General features: G+C 44.5%; 1 protein-coding gene across 13 annotated transcripts in view; it reads right to left on the bottom strand.

The window, feature by feature from the left end:
• LOC130492890 (nuclear factor 1 B-type) overlaps positions 1–13,402 on the bottom strand; it is a 444,072-nt gene that overhangs the window by 110,294 nt on the left and 320,376 nt on the right. For all 13 annotated transcript variants that reach the window (XM_056866639.1, XM_056866645.1, XM_056866640.1 and 10 more), the window contains exons 4-5: positions 11,671–11,739; positions 6,310–6,430 (exon numbers count right to left, since the gene is read on the bottom strand). In XM_056866639.1, coding sequence (XP_056722617.1) covers positions 6,310–6,430; positions 11,671–11,739 — 190 coding nt within the window. The remainder of the gene's footprint in view (positions 1–6,309; positions 6,431–11,670; positions 11,740–13,402) is intronic.

Raw genomic sequence — 13,402 nt, 5'->3', positions numbered from 1 at the left:
CTCTGCTCGGGATTGCACTGTAAATGGAATATTGTGTATCTGAAATTTTTCTATGTTATACCAGTGCAAATATAGCCTTGGATACTTACTGTGAGGGCTTATTCTCCTCTGAGGCGAAGGGCATCCTGAGCTGTGGGTTGTTTTCCTCTCCATCCAGGTAGGCAGGACTAAAATTGTTCTGACTTCCTGTATCCCATTGGCGGGAAAACAGCCTGAGGAAGCCAGTTACCGTCTATACTAGCTATGTAGACAGCGATGAAACAAACTTGCAGTAGAACTTGATTATAACTCAAACTCAACACGATTCAACAGGAAAGAACAAGAAGCTGATATCTATGTGTACTTAGAATGAGTTTCCTCGCTTGTTCAGTTAAGAAAAGACAGCTAGAGTTATGCGATTCAAACCTTTTAGAGAAGGCTGGGGCAGGATGCCCTTCGCCTCAGAGGAGAATAAGCCCTCACGGTAACTATCCAAGGCTATATTCTCCACTGAGGCAAGGGCATCCTGAGCTGTGGGACTTATAAGAGCTCCCAATAGGGCGGGAAAGGATTACTCTACTACATTTTGCAGGACCCTGCGACCAAAGGCCGCCTGTGCTGATGACCAGGTATGAATCTTATAATGTCTGACAAATGCTGAGACCGAGGACCAGGTGGCGGCCATGCATATCTCCTCCAGCAGGGCCTGTTTATCAAAGGCAGCAGTGGTGGCGTTGCTTCTAAGGGAGTGAGCGGTGATGCCCTCTGGGACGGGCTTACCAGTTATCCTGTATGCCTCTGCTATGCATGCTTTTATTGTGTAGCTAATGGAGGCTGCTGACATTCTTTGTCCCTTACTGGGGTTGGAGATCCCGATGAACATGAAGTCAGAGTTCCTAATGTCTGCTGTCCGGTCAATGAAAATACGGGTAGCCCTTCTTAAGTCTAGTGTGTGCCATGAGGTTTCCCTTGGCCCTGAGGGTTTGGGACAGAATGATGGTAAGTTGATCTCCTCGGCTCTATGGAAGCGTGAGTTAACTTTAGGCTGGAAGGTAGGGTCGGGTGTCAGCACTACTTTGTCTTTGTGAAAGACACATAGACCTTTTCTAATGGACAGAGCTCTGAGCTCAGATACCCTTCTAGCGGAAGTGATTGCTGTAAGGAAGAGTACCTTCATACGAAGGTATCTCATGGGAACTGTTCTAAGGGGCTCGAAGGGTGGTGCCATGAGAGCCTTTAGGACCAAATTGAGGTTCCACGTAGGAAACCTATGGATGACGGGAGGTTGGATTTGAGAGACCCCTTTTAAAAACGCTGAGATATGCCTATGTTGAGATGTGGGGCATCCTTCTAAGAATGGTACCACGGTGGAAATGGCAGCTATCTGTCACCTCAAAGTAGAAGCCTTGAGTTTTTGTCAGACTGTAGGAATTCTAGGATTCTGGGGATGTCTGGATGGGCTGGGTCAAACTTTTTCCTTCTAGCCCATCGGACGAAGGCCTTCCAGGACGCGTTATATATGCGCCTGGTAGATGGCCTTCGGGCTTCTATAATGGTATTGACAACCTCGTCAGAGTACCCTAGTTGTGATAGGGGCCTCCTCTCAAGCGCCAGGCAGTCAAACAAAACCACTGAGGATCTGGGTGTAGTAGTGGGCCCTGACGGAGAATGGCCAGTCTTGCTGGGATCTGCCAGGGTCCTGGTATGACATGCGTTTTAGGGTCATGAACCATGGTCTCCGTGGCCAAAAAGGGGTTATCAAGATTACGTCGGCTCTGTGTTGTTGGATTTTGCGGAGGACTTTCAGGGAGGATAGGAATTGGGGGGAATGCGTAAAGCAGACCCTTCGGCCACAGACTGAGGAGGGAGTCTGTGCCTTCTGCTTCTGGGTGGAAGTACCTGGAATAGTATCTGGGTACCTTGCGATTTGACTCTGAAGCAAACAGATCTATGGAAGGGGTACCAAATATGTCTGTAAGATGATGAAATGATTGTTGATCTAATTCCCATTCTCCTTCGTCTACGGACTGGCGGCTTAGCCAGTCGGCCTGTAGGTTGAGGACTCCCCTTATGTGTTCCGCTCTGAGCGATGGTATATTGGCCTGAGCCCATATGAAAATCGTCACTGATTCCCTGTGCAGGGAAGATGACTTGGAGCCGCCCTGTTTGTTGATATGGGCTTTTGTTACGATGTTGTCTGTCCTTATAAGGACATGGTGGTTCCTGATTAAGGGAGCAAACTTCCACAGAGCTAATTTTACTGCTCTGAGCTCCAGTAAGTTGATGTGTAGTAGTGTCTCCTGTTGTGACCATTGCCCTTGGTCAATCTGGTCACCCAGAGCGGCCCCCCAGCCTAGAAGGCTGGCATCTGTAAAATCTGTATGGGATCTTCGTGTATGTATTGTATTGCCTTTCGTAGGTTTGATGTTTTGGTCCACCAACGAAGACTGTGACTGACGTTGGGTGGAATAGTTATTCTCTTGATTTTTTTCTTTGTAATGTCTAGTTGGTGCGGACGCAGGAGCCATTGCAGAGGGCATGAGTGGAATTGCAGAGGGCGTGAGTGGAATCGTGCCCATGGGACGATAGATATGCATGACACCATCAATCCCATTAGGGCCGCTAGAGACATGAGCATGGCGTACTTCTTTTTGGCCGTGATGGAAGCAGATATCGCTAGCTTGTTTATGCATTCCTGTGGTAGAGATAGGGAGTTGCTTTTTGAATTGATTTTGGTTCCCAAATGTGTCATCACTTGTGATGGTTTCAAGGAACACTTGAGGAAATTTATAAGGAACTCGTGCTCCTGGAGGACTTGGGTAATCCTTTCCGTGTGTGCACAGGCAAGGTTGAAAGTTGGGGCACAGATCAGGATGTCGTCCAGGTACGGATGTACCTGAATTCCCTCCTGTCTGAGGGTTGCAATGACGGTCACCAATACTTTGGTGAAGACCCTCGGGGCGGAGGTCAACCCAAAGGGGAGGGCCTTGAATTGGTAGTGACTGTGTCTGTAGGCAAACCTTAGGAATGGTCTGTGCAAGGGGTGGATGGGGATATGGAGGTAGGCCTTGGTGAAGTCCACCGCCGTCATAAAAGTGCCAGGAAGAAGGGACTCCACTATTGATTTGACAGTTTCCATACGAAAGTGTCTGTGGGCCATCCTCTTGTTGATGTATTTTAAGTCGAGGATGGCCCTCAAGTCCACGTTTTTCTTCGGGACAATAAAGAAAATGGAGTACACTCCCTGGCCCCTCTGACGGCTGGGTACTGGTTCTATGGCCTTGATGTGGATTAGATGGTGAATGGCTGTTAGGGTTCTTAAGTGTTTCCCTTTCTTCAGGGATATTGGTGAATTTAGGAAACGGTTCCTTGGACGAGATGTAAACTCCAAAAGGTAACCATTTGATATGATTTGTGAAACCCACTTGTCTGGATTTGACAGGGCCCACCTTGCCGTGAACTCCTGTAACCTCCCCCCCACCTGAACGTGACTGGCGTCACTGGGGGTTATTCTTGGCAAATCGGTCTCCTTTTTCTCCTCTGGGTTGGAAACCTTGGGGTCTGGAGAACCTCCCCCGCCCCCGCGAAATGACCTTGTGCTACCCCAGGAACCTCTAGTAGTTCCCCAGGAGCCTCTCCTGTATTCAGTTCTGAATCTGGGTGAGAACCTGGGGGGACGAAAGGAATGATATGAGGAAGGCCAATGATCCTTTTTAATCTGCATAGGCAGTACCTGTTTTTTATCTTTTGTTTCTATGAGTATACTGTCAAGTTTCTCTCCGAATAGGCGTCCTTCCTTGACAGGGTATGCCATAAGTGTAGTTTTGGCCTTGAAGTCGGCTGGCCAAGCTCTAAGCCAAAGTTCCCTTCTGATGGAAGTGACCGATGCCATTGATCTCGCTACTGAAGACATAGCATCAAGTGAGGCATCGGCCATTAGGGTTATGGCGCTTTGGACTCTCTCAAGGCCCCCTAAGACCCTGAGATTGTCCTCGGGAACTAGTTGGATAATCTTTTTTATCCAAAGGTAGGATGCTCTGGCGAAAATAGAAGTGGTGGCACTGGCCTGAATAGCAGTAGCCGAGGCCTCGTGTGCCTTTCTCGCTAGGTAGTCTGCTTTTCTGCCTAGTTGGTCTTTCAAAGAACCAACTCTGTCCTCTGGAACCAGACCTGGTGATTGTAGGTCCAAGACAGGGGCGTCCACCAGGGAAACCTTAAGCATTGCCATGGCGTGAGGCGCCAGGTTGTATAGCTTTTTTATATTATTGGGTAGCTGTCTGTTAGGGGCTGGGTGATCCCACTCATCCCTTACAGCATTGATGAAGAACTCTGGAAAAGGTACTGAATTTGTTGTGGATTTCGGTCTAGGGAAACATTCCTTGACTCCCTTTTTCCACTTTGATTTGGGTTCATCAGATTGGTCTGTTTCCTTGTTAAGGTCAAGAGCAATCATAGCCTTGGCCAGTAGGGCCGGATAATCCTCACCAGAGAAAAGCCTGTCATGTTGGTCTGACTCCAGAGGTGGCTCGTCATCGGAATCAAACTCGCCCTCTTCTTTTTCCTCCTCTCTTTCCTCCTCCTCATATTCTAGAGAGTTGTTGGGAGATTTAGAATGTTCTCTGGTTCCAGAGAAGTTAGCCTTCATGGCCGCTTTAGTGGGCCAAGTAGCATTTCTTGCATTAGCAGACGTAGTAGAGCCTTCGTCCTCATCAACAGTATTGCTATTGCTAGTTTGGTGAGAATGGAGGGGGTAATTGGGAGGAGTCCCGTAGGGGCCTAGTTCCAGAGGGGGGGGAGGCGGGCCTGAAAGGATTGGAAGGCCTGCCAGTGGCGCTGAAGGGCATAATTGATTAGTTCGTCAGCGTTTTGCTATGAAAGAAAATGGCCGGCCGCCACCGCCTGAGTGGGGGGGGGGTTGCCAACTCCCATTGCCACTAAATTACCATCTCCCGTCGGGACGAATACGGGCCCAGCTGCCGCCGCCGCCTCCAAAAAGACCCGCGTCTGGGTGCTGTGGGCTTTCGGTGAAGAATCGGGCATTTTACATCTGGCTTTTGACCCAGCGCCGACCTTGTTGCCGCGCCTCCTTTTTCTGGCGCCCGGCTGCGGCGAAGCGGTTTTTCGCGCCTTTTTTATTTTGATTTGGACCGTGGATGGTTCCGCGGCCAGGGTCTCTCCCAGTTGTTCTGCACTCCCTAATGGTCCGTCAGAATGGCCGTTGGGAGAACCGGAGCCCTTGAAGGTGGTTTGCACCAACCCCCTTTGGTAATCCTTCTCGGAAAGAAGGTCGTCCTCTCTAGTTAAGATGGCATCGGCCATCTTGGATTAACCCTACTCTGTGTCCCTTTCCCAAAGTAATGAGGCAAGAAGGGTAACGAGGGAAGGAGAGAGAGGGACAAATATTAGGGAAGGAATACGAGGAGAGACTAACAAAGGACAGGTAAGCGACAGAATACGGAAAAAACTAAGTCTCACTGATCCTAATGGAGCGTTGGCACAGAGCTGTGCGAGGCTGCCTGCTCTACTCGGATAGGCAGGACAGAAACTGGCTTCCTCAGGTTGTTTTCCCGCCAATGGGATACAGGAAGTCAGAACAATTTTAGTCCTGCCTACCCGGATGGAGAGGAAAACAACCCACAGCTCAGGATGCCCTTGCCTCAATGGAGAATTGCATTTACAATAATTTTAACAGTAATTTCTTTACAGATCATTAATTAAAAATATAGTCGTTCTGTACATACAGCAAGGGCAAAGTTCTACTGCAAAGACATAATCCATCTGCAATATTACTTAGCCACACCAGTCACACACACTTCTAGCACAATCCTAAGGGGGGGGGAATATGAGGTGGCTGAGAATGGCGCTGCCGCGCTGCCTCCTGTGAGGCTTCCCAGATGCAAAAGAAATAAATTAAATGAAAGAAAAAAGAAAACTGGTGAAAATCCCCCATTGTGTTTAATTAGGCTACGCCACCCATTTTGGTGGCATAGCCAAGCTGTAGCGTGAAGCGGCGTTCCCAGGAAAAAAGGGGTCTGGAAGCTGACTAATGTCAGCTCCACCCCTGGGAATGCCCTCCCCCACCAGTGCAGGCTTTCTCGTCCAGGCTTTTCCTGCTGGCATGTGGGTGACAAAGGCCAGCGCAGCTCCATGGCTCCCCAGCGTGTTTGCCCACCACCAGTGTCGGTACGACTTTATGCCATGGTAAAGTGCCATGCACGCCAGCGCAAAGTCATGCTGGCTCCTATGGAGTTTTGACCCCCCCTTAGGATTGCAGCCTTCATGTACCAAATATTTTAATTAAATATCAGTACTTTTTAGTAGCTTGCTCACCTGGTTGGTGGAGAGGAGAGTGATCTCTGTAGGTTTACACTCGAGTTCATGTCATGATAATATGGTTGGCTCTGAAGTTCTCCAATTGGGAAGTTCACTCCTGCTCCCTGGGTTATAGGCGCTAAACAACATAACATTGAAAGAGTCATTCCTACTTTCTAAATGTCTAAAGGCCACAAGATTAAAAAGAACATTAAATGTTTTTGTCTGTTATGGAGATCAGTATGAAGCTAGTCTGATCTGTTTGAATAATCTGAAAATAAATTATCTATTTATGCATTTCAAAAGGTTGCATGCTGCCTGTTTAGAGACCAATTTGAGGCAGCTAATGCCTAGATGGCCACACAATCCTGTAGATTTACATGCTTTACATGTGACACTTTTTATGAAATCCATACCACATGTTTATGTTGTATATGATTATTCAAAATAAACTTTGGCTTTCACCTTTTCATTGAATAGGCAATAATAAAATGTTGGTATAATTTTGAAATATGACAAATATATGCTAGCTTCAATTGATAAAGTAATGCTTGCTGGGAAACCACCCTTCTGTGATACAAATTATTATATTACATGCTGCATGTATTATGTTCATATATATGCATGCATTACACTACTTGCTTACAATTAATACTACGGTTTTGATCCAGTAATTTACATTAATTGAGCTAATCGATCCCATTCTTCATTCTTATCCCTCACCAGCTTACGGCATTCCCAAAATATCATTGTTGAGGGTCTGAACACCCTCCAGAGCAAGATGCCATGTAGTACAACAAAAAAGATCAAGAATCGCCCTCCTTCCCTCTCCTTAGGATGTCCATTTGTACAAGAGGGAAGCAGGGCAGAGTCTACCTTCTTGTTGTAGCTCCTGGTGTCACATCATGTGCTGGAGGGCTCTCAGTCCTTCAGTAGTGCCATTTAGGAGGGTCAGAAAGCTGCTGGGGGATGGATAATCGCTTCCATGAACTTACTCCATTGGTATAAATGCAGGTTATAAATCCATGTACTTACTACTCGGAAAAGCAAAAGCGTTCAAATCTTAATTGATTAATGCAATATACTAGAACTGGATTGTTTTCACATGCTACAGATCATTTTCTAGACATCCTCAATGACTGGGCCCTCGAACAGTTGGTCATGGACCCAACCAGAGAGGAGGCGATCCTGGACTTAAAACTCTTTGGTGCTGCCAGTCACTTAGTGCGGGATGGAGGAGAGGGCTATTCATTGCTACTAGTAAAAATGGATACTAGTCATGATGCATACCTATTCTCTCCAGGATCAGGGCAGTATGCCTATTATATTAGGTGCTTTGGAACACAGACAGGACAATGCTGCAGCAGTTGTCTTGTATGTGGACTTCCTACAGGCACTGTGTGAACAGACTGCTGGACTTGATGGACCTTGGTCTGATCTAGCATGGCTTTTCTTATGTTCTTATTGTTTCTGCATAACATGAATGATTTTTATACAATGTTCAATGCTTAAGATAATAGTTATTAGTTCAGATAATACTATGAAGGTAAATAGGCACTAATATTGACCTAGCACCTATATACTAAACCGAATGACACTAGTATTTTTCTTTCCAATCTCTTCAAGGAGCACTAGGAGATGTTTCATGGAGAACCAAGTGCTCCATGGAGCACAGTTTGGGAACGGCTGATGTAAACCATCATCAATTCTCGGGTGATAATTAAATGTCTTTACATTTACATAGAGTAGGCATGCCAGTAGCACTAGATCATGTTAGTGTCAAGAGTGAGCCTTGAGTTTGTGCTTAAGCATTTCATCCCCCTTTGCCATCTGTTCTAATTCACTTCATTTACAATCTTGAATTGTAGAATTATGAGAAATCACAGCTTGCCTGTTCCAACGTAATGGCAAACTGTGGTTTGCATTAAAGAGAAAATTAATTGAACTGGACTGCATGACAGAGGAACATTGTGCATATCCTGGGCTCAGTCAAGTAATACCATTTAAGTCTGACTCGACCATTTTATGGACTGAGACACGTGGATGACGCCTTTCACTGAGTAAGAAATCTTTTGAAGCAAGATTCATTGCTCCAATTGAGTCATAATCCACTATTTTACCGGAAGACAAAAACCACTCCTAATATACTTATCTGCTAGCAAATATCTAGAACAAAATTTCTCAATGTTTCCATACATTTTTACTCATATTATTTATTAGTATAAATACACATATATTTTTAGTTGACCGATTTCTACCATGGTCTATTATTAATACATTCTTGACATCCTATAACAAATTTGGTATTTAAACCTTTCGGGATAATGAAATCGTGAGAATACCTCTACCTGGTACCTCTTAAATCATAACTGATAGTCTCACTCAAATGCTTACAACTAGGGCTGTGCATATTGGTATACCCGAGCTGAAAATAAGCCAAAAAATCGCCATTTCAGCTTATTTCGGCTTCCTGGTTTTGCCAGCTTAAAAAAAGGCAAGAACATAGCTGAGCCAAAAGGGCGATTCTCGAATAAGCCGAAAATACATTTGGCTTATTCGGGTTTGGCTTTTTCCCTCGTTGCAAGGAGAGAGCTCTCCTTGCTTCTGCTGGGGAAGGCTACCTTGAAGCTAGGACACCCTAAGGAGGGGGAGGGAGGAGGGACTTGAAATTCCAGTGGCCAGTAGATGGCCACATCTGGGAGTACAGTGTTCTTTGGCCAATCACAGAAGCTGGAATGCCATTCAAAATTTTCTGTGCTTGGCCAAAGACCACATATACAACCTGGTCTCTCCCAGAGTGGCCATTGCTCACTGAGAGTTTGGTGCAAACCTTGGCTTTTGCTCTTGCTGCCTCATCCTGAGCTGACCTGGTGGATTAATTGCTGATTGGATTAATTGCTGCCTGGAGGAGGAGGAGGAGAGAAGACATCCAAGGGTTTGAGATCCTATCATCGTTTTTATTTTATTTGGGGCTTATTTTCTAAATTTGGCGACAAGCCAGGGGGAGGGTTCTAGTTTGAACCACTGAAATCCCATTTCAATACTGTGTCCATGCTGCTTCCTACCTTTAATTAAATTTCTGACTTAATTGTGGTGGGATTTCATTACAAACTACCTTTGCTGATTTCATTCTTGTGGGGGGGGGGGAGATCCCATTTCCATATTGCGTTCTTGTTGCTTCCTACCTGCTTTAATTTCTGATTTAATTGTGGTGGGATTCTGTTACAAGCAAGCCACATTTGCTGATTTCATTCTTTGGGTGTGTGGAGGGGGGACTGCTTGGCTTCTGGGCCCTGTGTTCTTAATGTTGCTTGGTGTGGTTTGGCTTGGCCTGTTGGTTGGTGCGTGGTTTTCCTGGTCTGGGTGGCTGATTTGACATTTGGGTGGGGCATGGATTTTGTTTCCACCTGGTGGGCTGTGTGATGGTGTGCAAGACTGCAGAGAGAGGAGGATCCGAGTGCATAACAAACTCCCTCCCTCTCACTGTCTGAGGACTTCCTTCCATGGGAAAAATGTGGGTATGTGTATCTTTGAGGCATACCTGGTTGTTGTTGTCAGGTTTTGCACTTTGCGTTGGATTGGCATGGTTGGCGCCACATCTGGGCTGGCAGCAGTGCCCCCAGACTTTCAACTACCTGGCATTGTGTGGCTGGATGTCCGTTTTGTGGGGTGTGCCGCCAGAGGGTGCCTGGGTGCTGTGCCTGGCCTCCGCCCTGCACATAGTGTAGGTTTTGAATAGGGTGGCAAAAGGGCCCCCACTTTTGATTTTGTTGTGGTGTGTTGTATTTCAGGGTTTTTGTAAAGAGTCTTGGCTCCATTAGACTTCTCTATGTGGTTTGTTGTGCTGCTAGGTTGGTGTCTGGTGGTTGTGTAGGGCTTACGTGAGTTGTTCAGAAGGGAGACATTGGCCTGTGCTTGTCTCCGCTTTTACACTGGAACTTAGACCTGTCCTCCCATTGGTTTCAGTGGGCCCATTAAAAGCAATGGTGAGAAAATGGGCTGGGAAATTTTACCACCCATTAAAGTAAATGGGGATTTTTTTGTGAAGCTTCTGTGGGGGCATTTTTGGAGGTAGAGGTCCCAAATTTTCAGGATAGCTTAAAGGGACTCTCCTTGCAAGAACCCCCACATTTGGTGAAGACTGGGTCAGGAGGTAAGCCTACTTGCTCTCCACCCTGTGTCTATGTGCAAAGTAGGCTAATTGAAAATTCCCACCACTAAAGTCTATGAAAAAGTCCCACCACTAAAGTTTATGGAAGAGGTCTCCCCGCCTCCAAACAGAAACACTGCAAAGTGATACTTTGCAATGCCTCTGTATGGAAGAGGGGCAGCAAACTCTTCCAGACCCCATAAAATTGGACCCCCTTACCCAATCTTCACCAAACTTGGGGGTTCTTGTAAGGAGAGTCCCTTGCAGCCATGCTGCGAATTTCGGGGCTCTACCTGTAAAAATGCCCCCCAGGAGCCATGAAAAGTCCCTATGGACTCTAATGGCTGGTGTTTTTCGGGAAACCCGAAAATAAGCCGAATTCCCACATTTACTGTTATGGGAATTTGGCTTATTTCAGGTTTCCCAAAAAAAACCAGGACCAATAAACCTGAACCTGAAATTTACCTAATTTTATTTTTGTGTGCACCCCTACTTACAACATTATTACTTAAACCTCAAATCCTTGGCATAGGGCTATGGCTCAGTGGTAGAACATCTGGTTGGCAAGCAAGTTCTCAGGTTCAGTCCTCAGCATCTCCAGTTAAAAGGATCAGTTAGGAGGTGATCTGAATGACCCTGATCAGAAACCCTGGAGAATTGCTGCCAGTCAATACTGATAGACCAATAGCCTGACTCATTATAAGGCAACTGCACATAAATTTTCATCAAAAAGTTGGTGCAATAAAAACATAGTTATTTTGGGGACTTTGTGCTATGGGAACCAATGGTAAATTAGCTTTATTTAATATTTCTTCGGCATATATAATCTAAAGAAGTAAAAAAGATGGACACTTGCCCAAAGCCAAACTGTAAATTTACAAAATTTCATTGCTTTGATCTTCAGTATCCAAGCCCAATGATATAGAAACTGAACCTCATAGCTCCCACAAACACTATTACACAGAATTTCTGTCCCTAATAAAAAAGCAAACACCTCTCTATTGGGATATCTTATTTAATTGTCAGAAGAATGTGGGATAAGATCTAGAAAAACATCACAGACATCTGTCCAGATTTCTATTGGCCTTTTTATTTTGCATTTTGGTCTGGGAATAACATGAAATCCTTTAAGATCTAATCAGAAATATGAGCAATGTCTCCCCCCACCCCAAATTCAAATTCAAATAACCTTTAATGGCATAAGATGTCTTAAAGAAGAATACACTTACTTCTGGATACCCGCACCAGTTCTGACACATTGAAGACTCCAGATTTTACAAAACTATCCTCAAGATACACTAGAAGGAAAAACATGAAAATGCAATTATTATTTTTATAAACAATCTAGCAGTAACCAATACAAGAAATTTCTTCAGAAAACACATTGATAAATTAAGGGAGCAATTCTAAAGCCAATTAATCAACTACTTGCAACAGCAACTAAACTGGCATAGCCTAGAGATATGGTGGCATATCTGAAGATATATTCCAACAGTCAAGTGTGGCCAAATCTGCAGATATCTAAATCTGCAGCTTGGAACCACATCAACAAACATTTTCATGCGAACCCAGGGAACCCACCAGGTTTACAGAAAAATGTGAAAACATTAAAAGACTGGAGGGGGGGGGTTAAAATCTCCCCAAATATGAGCATTGTCAACATAGGCCCAGACAAAGCTCCAATACTCCTTCTCCATCCCCCATGCTGCTGAGGCGGTGAAGCTGCAGACAGGCAGGAAAGCTGCACTGATGACATTAAGATGGTGAAGGTTCTGGCAAAGGGTTAAAGATGGAAAGAATATTCAGTGGCTGTTATATAATCAAATGGTCTCAAAAATGGAAGAGCAATTTAAAAAAGTAGGTGGACTTTTGAGAAAAAGGACACATTTCGAATGTCTAATAGTGGGAGATTCAAATTGACTTAGGGAAAATGTATAGACTGTTGCTACAGCATGAAACTGAAACTGAACAAGTAAAAGACTATGATAAAATGGACGCAAAATTTAGGAGCAGATACAGATATGTCTCAGTGGGGGAAATTATGTTTATAAGAAATTAAATTTACAAAATGTCAAGTGCTTAAAGAAAATTGGTATAAAATGTACTTTAGATGGTACATAACGCCTAAAGATATTGCAAAGGCAAAGGATTTGATGGAAGGTGATGGAAATGTCAAAACATAGATGCAACATTCTATCATATGCAATAAGGCAAGAAAATATTAGAAGATGATTTATAATTAAATGCAAAGAATATTGAAAATCAAATTTGTCCTGGATTCAAAAACTATGTTGTTAAATATTTTGCCAGACAACATGCCAAAAATATGTAAAGAATTATTTAAATATATGGTGACAGCAGCAAGAGTGAAGTATGCAAGAAAGTGGAAAGCAGACGATTACCCAGATGTAACTGAATGGACAAATAAAGTAGCAGAATATGCAACTATGGCTAAGTTAACGTATTTAGTGAATAATCAACCTGATTTTTATGAAAAATGGAAAGTATTTCTTGAGTATATAGGTGTTAACTGATAAAAATAATAGAATGTTAGAATTTAAGTAAGAAATATGTCATTGAATATGCAATTATAACATTCAAAGAAGGTATAATAGAAGTTATACACTAAGTTCCATTATAATGTAAGAATTAGATGTGTGTGTTTATATGTTTGTATGTCTTCTAATATCTGTTGGGAAAATAAAAAACTTCAAAAAAAAAAGATGTTGAAGATTCCAGGTAGGCAGGTGAGCTGGGTGAGTTACTGCCACCACTGAGATACTGAAGCTGCCAGATGGATGAGAGACTGCCAGGTGGGGGCTTTGCAAGTCACTGTTGCTGAGGCGGTGAAGCTGCCAGGCAGCTGAAAGCTCCTCCATTGGCCTGCTGCTTGAGGGGAGAGAAGTAAGAGTACCCGTGGCTGTCTGGGGATAACCCCAGACTCAGGGCCACCCCACCCCC

The sequence above is a fragment of the Euleptes europaea genome, unplaced genomic scaffold, assembly GCF_029931775.1.
Source record: "Euleptes europaea isolate rEulEur1 unplaced genomic scaffold, rEulEur1.hap1 H_1, whole genome shotgun sequence".
NCBI lineage: Eukaryota > Metazoa > Chordata > Lepidosauria > Squamata > Sphaerodactylidae > Euleptes > Euleptes europaea.
This window is presented reverse-complemented; position numbering and strand designations above follow the sequence as displayed.